The following is a 12,031-nucleotide window of genomic DNA, read 5'->3' as shown; positions in this document are numbered from 1 at the left end:
AGTATAGCTGGATAGTCTCTTTGCCCCCTTTTAGCCCTTTCTTCTTGTGTTGTATCTTTAAAATTGGGAAACTGCCTTTCCAGAGGACATTTATTTCTGTCTCCCTGTTAGGTGTAAGATGAACGAGGACACACTTCTGATGTCTTTACTTAGTCCATTGTAAGATGTAGGAAAACCGGGAGTAGGGTATAGGAAATGAAGTATTTGATGAGGAAAAATGATTCTCAATGCCACACAGAAGGTATATCTCAGAGCTGCAGACTTTTCTACCACGGAATGTGGTACTGAGGTCTTTTTTTGCTTTCTTATATCAGCAACATTTCAATTCTCAAGAGTATTCTGTGATTTTTCTTATAAGCATCACAGAAATTCAAGTTGAAGGAACACCTGCTTCTCCTGATGCTGGGAATGATAATGAAAGTAAAACTAGTTGTTCCTGTAATTTTTCTCTAGTGCCAAATGAATGCCTGAGCTACCCCTAGTGCATGGTACCATAAGTGGAGACCCGCAGCTTCTTGTTTTCCTTTAGTGAAAAGCGTTGTCATGATGCAACATCAGATATAAACTTTAAACAACCTGTAAGATTTCACAAACATTTTACCTGTGCTTTTTAAAATGGACAAGGAAGGTTGCAGTTGGAGCAGTATAAAAAATGACCAAGCCAAAATCAGCACCTAGGGCCTTCACAGAGATACCCCACAAAATGAACTACCTGGGAGGGCAGGAGAGACTTGACGAACTTCCTGCTCCAAGGGTCAAGACACAGTTGCTGTCATTGTGCTTCGTGTGTGTTCTTGCTTCAGTTAGGAGTGTTTGGATGGTGAATTCTTCCATGGTAATAGATTTCTGTGTTCCCAACTTGAGAGTTTACAAGGAAGGCTTCCTGATGGCTTAAAGGGAGGTGTTGGAATGACCCTAATTTGGGAACTACTGACCTTGACCCTCCTGACATGACTCAAGGAGATTCTGTCTCCACTTGCTCTGGCAGCTCTCAGCGGCCTGGAGGAGATGATGCACTGCACAGGTGAGTCAGTCCTGCCTCTGCCCAGGCTCAGGTCAGGTCTTTCCTTTTCAGACTCGAAGGCCTGAAAGGGACAGTGAGGAATAGCTGTGACACTTAGTATTCAGTTGGTTCCGTTTTTTAATGTGTATGGTTTTAAGCACCTAAACTTAAAATATCAGATAATGTTGCATGTTTTAAAAACATTTTTTCCCCTTCACTACCCAGGACCAACACTGTTCTAGATATTATATATGACGATAATGATAATATGTCCATATCAGAGATGGAATTAAGGACAGCTTTGAAGGGGGAAGACTGCTGATGATGGGGAGCAGACTGAGCCATGCTGGTGGTAAACTGGCTAGATTTATTTAGACTGTAGCTGCACATTGTGCACTCTGGCTGAGGGTCTAATTCTGTCTGTCAAGTCACTCCACATTTGTGCATTGGGGAGCACCTGTATAAAGCCATTACTGGAAGAAGTGATCTTCATGCCTGTTTTGTCCATCATTGGTTTTTGGTAGAATTCTTTAAAAATAAGCTCAGCCAAATGTTCCATAAACTTTTGTTTTTAAAGAAAAATAAGTAGGTGTGGAAGGTGGGAGCTTTGTAGCTAGTTTCCTGGGCTGTCTCCTGCAGCCTCGGCTGTCATTTGTTTGTGATTGGTAGAATCATGCTTTGAAGTCCAACTCTTTCTTGGCAATGTTAGTGATTTCCCAGAACACTTCTCTGTCATGTAAATTGTCACGTAAATTTGGATGAGCCAGGAGTGCAGGAGGGTGTCTTCCACTTCTGCAGTTAGGAAGTGAACACTTGCGTGTCAGTGACTCACCCCAGTCTGGGCAGCAAACCCATCCCCTTACTTGCTGAAGAAGGGGGTAACTGACTCGGACACCATAGCTTTTTCTAGTCCACCCTGGTTGCTCTGACAGCCCGACCACCTGAAGGTTCCCCACTGAAGGAACTTGAAACATGCAAACCCCAGAGCAGCCCACCTGCCAAGCTTTGGTTTTGCTAGTTTCTGACAGGGTTTTGATCTCATTACACCAATAGTTGATAAATGGTGATTGGGAGGACTATTTGACTGGCATCAGCTATGATTTAGGAGCAAGGCCTCCCTAAAGGCAACACGGCATTAGACGAATGTTTCTGAAAATTCAAGTTCCAGAGAGCAGTTCTGTGTTAACAGCATTTTTCTCCTCAAAATCGGGAGATCCACTTTGGATAATCCAAGCAGAAGAGCTTCCTTATTCTTGGAGTAGGGCAGCCAGAGGAGAGAGTTGTCTGCCCATTGCTGGTTGAGAAGTGGCCAGTGGCTGAACTCTGAGTAGGTGGATAAAAGTGTCTATATATACTTCATTAGGACAGTTATAAAAATCTGAAGTGTTCTTTATCAGCTGCTCAGATGTCAGTGCGCTCGGGAGCACATCCTTCTCACTGACAAGACTTCCTGCTATGTTAATAGGAGTAAAACCTTCAACTCTGTCTTTTGCTCTATGAACTGATTTCAGTCCAGATTCTAAGCTGTGCCCACTCCCACTTTGAAAGTGCACAGCTCCATTCTGAATATCGTCGGCCAGTCCCTCACTATGTACATACACAGAGGGGCTTCCTTAGACATGTCTGATAGATAGACCTGCCCAAACCTTGAGATGGGCCAGGGCATACAACATCCCCTTTCCCAACCCTGGGATCTGGAATAAATCCTACAGTGACAATGCTGATACATTGACTTTTCCAATGTAAAGTAAATGTGGTCTCTAGTCCTAGGTTTGTGGAGTGTACCTTTGTGTTAATGTATTGGGAAGGGACAGTGGCTTGATGCTTATGGGGAGGATATCTTTGGTGTGTTGCAGGGGTGACTACTGCTGAATTACTGTCAGCTTTCCTTTAGGGGTGAATCATGGGATGAGTGGCCTCACCAGAAAAATGAAGGCATGAGGATGCAAGCCTGCAAGGCGAGGAAACAGACAGGTTTTGTATCTCTTTCTTATTGGGTGTTGTAAAATGTGTGCATGGCTGTTGTTGTTGTTGTTGCTCAGTAATTGGTAGAGGAGAAAAGATGAAGGGACCCTCCCCCCAGCTTTCCTACCCAGTCTTTTCAGAGGTCCACAGCTGGGGAGTAACATCTGGCCGTAACCTGTTGGCAAGACCCTGTCCTTTGTAATGTTCACCGCATCCTGCCGTCCTCGGGGCAGAGGAGCTACATAGTTGTAGTCTAGTAATTCACCATGGTTTATTACAAGCCAGTGATGTCATTCTATCGTGCACTCTTGTCAAGCCATTTATGTGACTTTAATAAGCATAGTAACCTTGCTGACTGCACCCGAGGTCTATCAGTGATTTATATATTGCATGATGTCTTCTGTTTGAGTTTGACATGTAGAATCACTTTTGATTTCATGGCAATTGACAGTCCTAATGGCTCGGCTAATGTGAAACTAACAACTTTGCTGTGTAAAAGGAAAAATGGTGTTGTGTTCAGTAAATGTTTGAAAAAAAAAGGATCTTGAAGTTTGTGTCTTTATTGTTCAATGTGAGATCTTTTGTTGAGTTTCTTTTAAAAGGGTTGTTGAAGTTATATCTGTGTGGGGGGAAAATATCCTATATTAAAGAACAGCTCAACTAGTAAAACCAAAGTCTCCCGTGTCCCATTTGGACTCTCTAGAGCCAGTCATCACAAGACATCTTTTTAGTGGCTTCTCCTAAGTTTTCTGTGTGTGTATATATAATTTCTTTTCACTTGAAAATGCAGGTGGACTTCATGTTTAGTTAATATAATAAGCATGTTTTCATTTCCATATATGTTTTAAAAAATACATAGCATTTATTTCTGTATATGGTCTTAAAGTCTGTTTACCCAGATTTGTATTTTTTGTATTTTTTTTTTTTTGTTGTTGTTGTTGTTTTGAGACAGGATTTCTCAGTGTAGTTTTGGTGCCTGTCCTGGATCTCCCTCTGTAGACCAGGTTGGCCTCTCACTCACACTGCTTGGCTCTGCCTCCTGAGTGCTGGAATTAAAAGCGTGCGCCACCGCCGCCCAGCTACCCAGATTTTTATTGGTGGGCATTTATTTAGGTTTTCAGTTTTCTAAGTAATGTGATAGTGAACACTCACATGGTTTACAGCCACTTAAGCTCACTGCTAGCATTGGATCTTCTGCTTTAAATGTGTAAATGTATTTACAGTTCTGACAGGTGCTTCAACTGTCTGCCATCTTTCCTGGTCCTGTATTGACAGACGCTAGAGATTACCTCATTTTTTCCAGGGTGATTAATGAAGAATAGTTTCATTTGGTTTTTATGTGTGTTCCTTTAACACATTGTTTGTGTTTCCTGTGTGTTGTGGCTGTGGCTGTTTACTTAGTATTTATTAGAAATTTTGTGGAAGCTTAAAGGTTTTCTTTCTCATTTAGTACTTTTTTTTTTTTAAAGTTATATCAGAACTTTACTTTTTGTTTTGTTTTTCAAGACAGGGTTTCTCTGTGCAGCTTTGAATCCTGTCCTGGATCTCACTCTGTAGACTAGACTGGCCTCGGACTCACAGAGATCTACTTGCCTCTGCTTCCCGAGTGCTGGGATTAAAGACATGCGCCACCACCACCCAGCTAGAACTTTGCATTTTAAAAATACATTTATTTTGCATGCTTGTGTGAGTGTGTGTGTGTGTGTGTGTGTGTGTGTGTGTGTGTGTGTGTGAGAGAGAGAGAGAGAGAGAGAGAGAGAGAGAGAGAGAGAGAGAGAGAGAGAGAGAGAGAGAGGGAGAGGGGTGTGGAGGTCTTAACTGAGTTTCAGAAGTCAGTGCTCTTAACCTCTGAGCCGTCTCTCTGGTGCTTCTCTTCTGTATTTGAGATAGGGCCTTCTTACATAGCTCAGGCTAGCTTAGAACTGTAGCAGAGCTTTGCAGCTGATTTGATTCCGGAGCGTTAGCACCTGGGCTTTGGTCTGCCTTGTGTGACTGCTGCCTTTTGTGTCCACTACCTTATGTTTGAAGTATGCAAATCTTACCTGAGTTTCCTAAAGGTTCAAAGTCTATACAAAAACTTGGTTGCAGAAGAACTTGGAAAACTAAGAGATTCTGTGGCTAATTCCTTTGTGGCGCTTCAGAGAAGAGGTTTTGGTATGTGGAAACTGACTTGCTAAGGTGAAAATTGTATAACAATAAAAAAGCCTTTTGCAAAGCTACAGTCAGTTTACCAGAAGCTGAGTCTCTGCAGCCCCAAGGCTAAAAGTCATCCTAGAGTGACCTTGTTTCTTCCACTGACCTGTGTGAACCAAAAACCCGACACAACATAGAACTCTCCATCCTCCTGCCTCTGCCTTCTGAGGACGGGGATTATAGATGCATATCACCACACCTGGCCCAGTTTTGGAGTCCTCCCCACTCCAAGAAGATACAGCCTTTAGTTGAGTAATAAAAATATCTTTATATCCAGAGGTTTTTAAATTTTTTTAATTTTTTACTTTTTAAAAATTTTTTACTCTTTTGGGACCAGGTATTGAACCCAGGGTCTCATGCTTGTAGGCAAGGTTACCACTGAGCTATATTTCCAGCCTTCTTTTTACTTTACTTAATTTATTTATTACTAGGTTCCCCAGGCAGGCCTTGAACTTGGGATCTTCCTGCCTCAGCCTCCAGAGTAGCTGGAATAGCAGGTCTATGCCATTAGACCCAATTTCTTCTAGTTGTTCTCTCTCTCTCTCTCTCTCTCTCTCTCTCTCTCTCTCTCTCTCTCTCTCTCTCTCTCTCTCTCTCTCTCTCTCTCTCTCCCAACAAATATATTTCATTTATTTTAATTGTATGTACACTCTTCTAAGTGTTAATGTGTTAGAGGCTTAGATTTGGGGTGACCACCCTAACCTATAGAGATCAGGAAATATCACTTAGTGCAACCCTTTGATTTTATCATGGAGGATTCAGGCCCAGACTTGACTTTTTACTCCAGCTCAGGGTTGGAAGTGGGCTGTGTGTCTCTCAGCCCATGGTGCTGTACTTGCACTGGGACCAGGTAATGCCCCTGATGCTTCTGTGAGGCTGCTGTGGCTTTGCACTCTGTTCCTGGCCTGAAGAACCCAGATGGCTTTGAGATTTCAGAGCATGTTTTTCCTTGTTTCAGGTGACATCTGTGTACTGACATGACAGGTCTAGGGCAAACTGCAGTACCTGCTCTAGAAGACCACAATGTGACACAAAATCCGGGCCATCTAGTCTCACTTGGGGACCAGTCTGTCTGTGTGTGTTAAATTTTGGTGTGTTCATCCACCAGAGCAGATGGGCTTTTCTCCTCCATCAGTTAATAGGGACCTACTAACTACAGATGGCCCCTTTGTAGGGAGAGAGACCTGGTTGTCCCTTGTCTGGTAGATGAAATGGCAATGACTCAGGAAAGGGCATGATGAAGCCAGCTGTCTCTGTCATCCGCTGGCATCTTGGAACTTGAAGCCAGAGGGACTACTCAATTCCAGTATCTTATTCTTAGAGAACAGTGAGTGGCAGTGGAGAGAGCAGGTCCTTCCTGCACTGACTGGCCTCTGGGGAGGGAGAGGCCACCTTCTCAGCTGCACTCCCAGGTTGTCTCTCTGCATGTGTCCTGCTTATATTGGCCCCTCCTGAGAACCAACACCTTTTTTTAAAATCACAAGTGATACCCACTGTGTGTACCAGAAGGACAACTCCTGGTGCTTTTATAGACTGTTGTGTCCCAAGTTAGGCTTGGACCAAGCTGAAAGCCACAAAGGTAGGCTGTGTAGGAAACAGACCCCCGAATCAGGGAACAATGCTGACAGTTGTGACAGCTAGTGAGAGCTCAGAGTGCATAGAATCACCTCACAGACGCTGCTGCATCTGTGAGACCCAGGATGGCACTTGCGAGTTAGTACTGAGGCCACGCTGGGACCACACTTGAAACAACCTGGAGACCCCCAGCCCATAGGCCTCAGCATCTAATGCCAGGAAGATGCTTTCCTGACTGGTTTCCTCTGTTCAGCTCACAGAACAATGGAACTGAGGGGTGCTAAATGATACCCACTCTCCAGAACATTACAGAAGTTTCTCCCAAGTCTACCCAGGGCTGACCCTTAGCTTCTGCATCTTCTCTGAGGACTGTCCCCATCAGGACAGGGGAGTGGCTTTCAGGGAACACCTCAGTGTCCCCTGGCAAGTCTTGCCCCTCTGCCTCTCAGCTACTTGCAGCTGTTTGCTCTACAGGTAGCAAGCTGAGACCTCAGAAGTCCTGACAGCAGGCTGGAGAGATGGCTCAGTGGTTAAGAGCACTGACTGCTCTTCCAGAGGACCTGTGCTTAATTCCCAGCACCCACGTGGCAGCTCACAACTGTCTGTGATTCCAGTTCCAGGGGACCTGACACACAGCAAAATACCAATGCACATAAAAATAATAAAAATATTAAAAAAAAAAAGAAAGAAATCCTGGCTGCTCTACCCCTCCACCATCACCATCCCATCTCCACTACCTCCATGGTAATTTATCCAGTGACCATAGGTACTCCACACATGCTGTTTAGAGTGGTGTTAAGGTTGGACATGAAATGCTCTCCCTTCAAGGAACCATTTTTAGGTTAGTTTTATTTCCTGTTAACTTCATCTGAATTTTATTTTTTGTGGTACTGGGGATTGAAGAATTGAACCTGGGACCTTGAATGTGTTTGGTAAGTACTCTACCACTGGACTATATGACCAATGTTTCAAAGACCAATGTTTGAGATGGTCTTAGTGTATCCTTGAACTTGAGGCCTCAGCCTCCTACATGCTGAGAGTACAGCTGTGTACTACCCCTGTCTGCACATAATTGTGAATTAGCAGCTAGAACACAGTTATTAATTCCCAGGTTTTTGTTTTTTGTTTTTTGTTTTTTTCTTTGAGACAGGGTTTCTCTGTGTAGCTTTGTGCCTTTCCTGGAACTCACTTGGTAGCCCAGGCTGGCCTCGAACTCACAGAGATCCACCTGGCTCTGCCTCCTGAGTGCTGGGATTAAAGGTGTGCGCCACCACCGCGTGGCTTGTTTTGTTTTTTGTTTTTAAAGACAGGATCTTAATATGTATGTAGCCCTGGCTATCTTGGAACTCATCATGTAGACCAGGCTGGCCTTGAACTCACAGAGATCCACCTGCCTCTGCCTCTGGAGTGTTGGAATTAAAGGCGTGCTCCACTGTGCCTGGCTTCAATGTTTCATTTTAGGACAGGGTTTTATGTAACCCAGCTTACCTATCTTGACCTGACTTCACCTCATGATGCTAGCATTACAAGTGCCATGCCGCTGGAGTGGGACTTCCCTGTTGATTGGAGGTTGCACTTGAGGGAGCATCTCTCTAAAGATGGTTGTCATCAACCTGCCGTTCAGTCCTTCCAGTCATAGCAAATGTACCCACACCCTTTCAGTGTCCCTGGGGTTCTCAGGACCTTGATGGGGTGAAATCTAGCACAAACCCACCCTGAAAACTTGCTGTAGGTAACCACAAGACCTTCCAGATTAGGCTAGGGCTGGGTTAACATGACCAACCTTAAGAATAAAACAGTTTCCAGTATTCATCACAGAAAGCCGCCTGTGTGTGCTGAATCCCCCATCCCGTTTTGCTGTCTATCATGCCACTTGCTTGTGAGCTCAGCTCAGCACAAGCCACCCACAGAGGCTTTGCTCACCAGGTGATACCCTGGATCAGAATCCCCAGGGGCCGCGGCCCTTGCCTTCTAGATGAGGCTTTGTTCTCTCTAAAGGGCAGGCACTCTGTGGCCAGTCTTGGATGTTTTTGCTTAAGAATGAACAGATTCCGAAAGGTAGAATTAAGAAAAAGGAGAGAGTAAGGGCTGAAGGCTGAGTAGGTACAAGTGGGCCTGATTTATCTGCCTTTTGGTCATTTAGTTGGTCTGGGGTAGGCAGAGGACATGATGGGATAGGAGCCCTGGAGCCGTCTGCCTTGTTATGACTGGAGCAGTTTAACATCCTAGTAGTACAGGTGTCAATTTCCAAAAACAGGTCAGCCTGCTGATGTCAGACTTTCCACGGCAGCACTCTGGTGAGATCTGACGGTGTTGGAGAAAAGGCATGCTGAGTCCCGTAACACAGGTGCTGGTTTTTGTTTTGTTTTTTTTCAAAACAGGGTTTCTCTATGTATCAGCCCTGGCTTTGTTCACTAGGCTGGCCCTGAACACACGGAGATCCACCTGCCTCTGCCTCCTGAGTGCTGGGATTCAAGGTATGCGCCACCACTTCCGGCTTGATGACACGCTTTTGAGTGTAGGTTCGTTCATTTTCTTTTCCCCAGTGGCCTCACTCCTAAGGGTGGACACTGAGATTCTGTTAGAAGGAAATGGGCTTCCAAGTTCAGGGATTAGTTTCATTGTTCTGTCTTTGGCCCTCAATTTAGCTCTCCTGAAGCTGGAGAGATGGCATTCTTGGCTTAAGTTTTGATTTAGCTATGGTGAATGGTGCCACCACCCTCTTCTGGCTTCCTTGGGCACCTATGTGCACATACATATAGACACACCGTGCACACACACACACACACACACACACACACACGCACACGCGCGCACACACGCACACACACGTGCACAAACTACACCACACACGCACCTATGTGCACATACACACAAATAAAAAATCTTTAAAAAAAGCCCAACCCAAATACTTGGTAAGTTATTTGTTAGGGCTATGAGAAGTGAATAGCGTGAGACTAGAATGGAGATGCTTTGGTTTAAGTGTGGTCTCTCCCTAAAAGAGAAACATGAGTCAGCACGTGAGAGGGTCAACACTGAAGGCCCAGCCTGGAGGAACTGGGGACCAAAGATGGGTAGGTGATGATGTTGGGGGGAACAGTGCACCACTCCAAGTGAGGCCAGGTAGTCCTTGGGAGAGAGATGGCCGCACAATAGATAAGACTGCCCCCGACACTTAGCTGGAAGCAGACACCCACCTCCCTTTCCTCTTTACAGTGGAATTCGGCCTTGCTCTGTCACAGAATGGAATATCTGTTGGTTGTTTTCTTAAATATATTTCTGACAGTAAAGGTTGGACTGCACAGGGGAGCAGATGGCTTTGATGTGTCCATCTCCATCTCAACAAAAGGACTAAGGCATAAATTACTCTGCTGGGCACCCACATACATGCCCCTTGTCTTTGGGGCTTGTCCTGCGAGCTGGCAGGTGAGATACCTGTCTGCCTCTGAGGTTTAAGGTTTTGAGGGGCCTTGCATGGGCTTCGTTCAGTGCATGCCAAAGAGGGTCCCTCCACAGTGCCCCTACAGGAGCCCTTCTCCCACACATTAGTGAGTGGGAGGTGTGTGCACATGTACCTGTGTGTATGTGTGCATGTGTGTGTGTGTGCGTGCGTGCGTGCGTGCGTGCGTGCGTGCGTGCGTGCGTGTGTGTGTGTGTGTGTGTGTGTGTGTGTGTGTAGGGCTGATGTAAGGAACAGAGGCTCCCCACCTCAGTGCATCTGTGCCAGGACAAGCTGCAGCTGTAAGACAGTGGGTATGGAGAGCCATGGATTTATATCATCCACAGGCTCCCTGTGAGTTGCCTAGCAACCAAAGCAGCTGGGAGGAGCTTCAGAGGAGGCAGGCGGGCAGGAGTGTGTGGGTGGAGGTCACTGCAAGAGAGCTCCGCTGCCTTCTGATGTTTGGAGTACCCAGCATCCTGGCTCTCACCTGCCCATCTAGCACAGTCCTCGGACGGCTGCTTTCACCACTGGCCAGCAGTTGTCACATCAAGCTACACAACTCTGGTTCTGTCTGGAGAACTTTGGGGTCTGTCTGGAGAAGGGATGGCTGTGGCTTGGGAACCAAGTGCAGGGGTGGGGTTATGCTGCCGGGCTATGGAGTCCTGAAACTAGAGGTCCAGATGGAGCGTGCACAGTGGGCTTGTATTTGCCCGCTTCCCCTTGGGTTTCTTCAGAGGTGGGCATGATAACAGAGCCCTAGCACCTTCATGTTTGGGGCAGCAGATTCCCTCCACAGAGCCTGGGTCTTTGAGTGGCCCCTTTAAGTCCTTAGGGATCAGTACTGAGGCATCTCAACCTCTAGGAGAGAAGTTGCGGACACAGGCTTGAGGTCCATCCCACAGGGATCAGGTGTCATCTCTCCAGAGATGAGTTCAACACAAAGTCTACAGGCGTCCTCTTCGCTCCGGCTCTGTGGGGCCACAGGCCTGGGCCTGCACGCTCCTGGACTGGTGCCTGGCCCCGATCAACTCGAAGCCTCCAATAGATGCTCACTCCAGCTCTTTGGGGACGGGTCCCAGTCCAGGCTCCCTCTTGCGCTTGGCACTTTTAAAGAATCCAAGCTGTGGGGAGGCAGAGTTTGGAAAGTCTCAGGGTGGACAGACATGCCTGGCCATGTTTGTGCCGCCTCCTGCCGTTCCTCCACCAGCCCCCTCAGGTTCGCTCCCTAAATACCCCAGCTCATTCTAAGTACCCTTACTCCCAAACTGTGTGGATTGGAGCCAGGTGGGTGGAGTCCTGGGCAGGAGACAAGAAGTCATGCTCTGTCACCCACCCTAGTTAACATCCCTCTCTGGGTCTCCTTCACTTTATCTGTAGCAGAAGGAGACTGAGCCCAGAGTTCTTAACCAGAGCTTCAGAGGAGGAAATTTTGTGCAGTTTTATTGCTTTTTTTTTTTTTTTAAATTTGGTTTTTTTGAGACAAGGTTTCTCTGTGTAGTTTTGGTGCCTGTCCTGGATCTCGCTCTGTAGACCAGGCTGGCCTCGAACTCACAGAGATCCGCCTGGCTCTGCCTCCCGAGTGCCGGATTAAAGGCATGTGCCACTACCTCTTGGCCATGTTTTATTGCTTTTCTTATTTATTTGTTTTCTGGGAAGAGGAACCCCACAGGCCTGCAACTGTAGTTTAAGTGGCCTCTGTGGGCCCTGACTAGTCTCCCTGCCGTGGAAAGGGCTTGGAGTTAGGGGAACAGGCAAGCAGTTGGAGGAGGCTGGGCAGTGCCAGCTTCCAGGGATAAGCACAGGGCCTAGAACTTTGAGGTCAGACAGGGATGCTGTCCCTGTCCCTACCTGTA

The 12,031-nt window shown here is 46.4% G+C and overlaps 1 protein-coding gene across 1 annotated transcript in view; it reads right to left on the bottom strand.

Annotated features, from left to right (window-relative positions):
• Positions 1-1,096: 1,096 nt before the first annotated feature.
• The window catches only part of Itga11 (integrin subunit alpha 11), a 107,950-nt gene continuing 97,015 nt past the window's right edge, over positions 1,097-12,031 (bottom strand). The window contains exon 30 of the mRNA XM_006971452.4: positions 1,097-11,299. Coding sequence (XP_006971514.1) covers positions 11,228-11,299 — 72 coding nt within the window. The 3' untranslated portion in view covers positions 1,097-11,227. The remainder of the gene's footprint in view (positions 11,300-12,031) is intronic.

The sequence above is a fragment of the Peromyscus maniculatus genome, chromosome 7 (genome assembly GCF_049852395.1).
Source record: "Peromyscus maniculatus bairdii isolate BWxNUB_F1_BW_parent chromosome 7, HU_Pman_BW_mat_3.1, whole genome shotgun sequence".
Classification (NCBI taxonomy): domain Eukaryota; kingdom Metazoa; phylum Chordata; class Mammalia; order Rodentia; family Cricetidae; genus Peromyscus; species Peromyscus maniculatus.
Note: the sequence above shows the minus strand (reverse complement) of the source record. Positions and strands in the feature narration are given on the sequence as shown.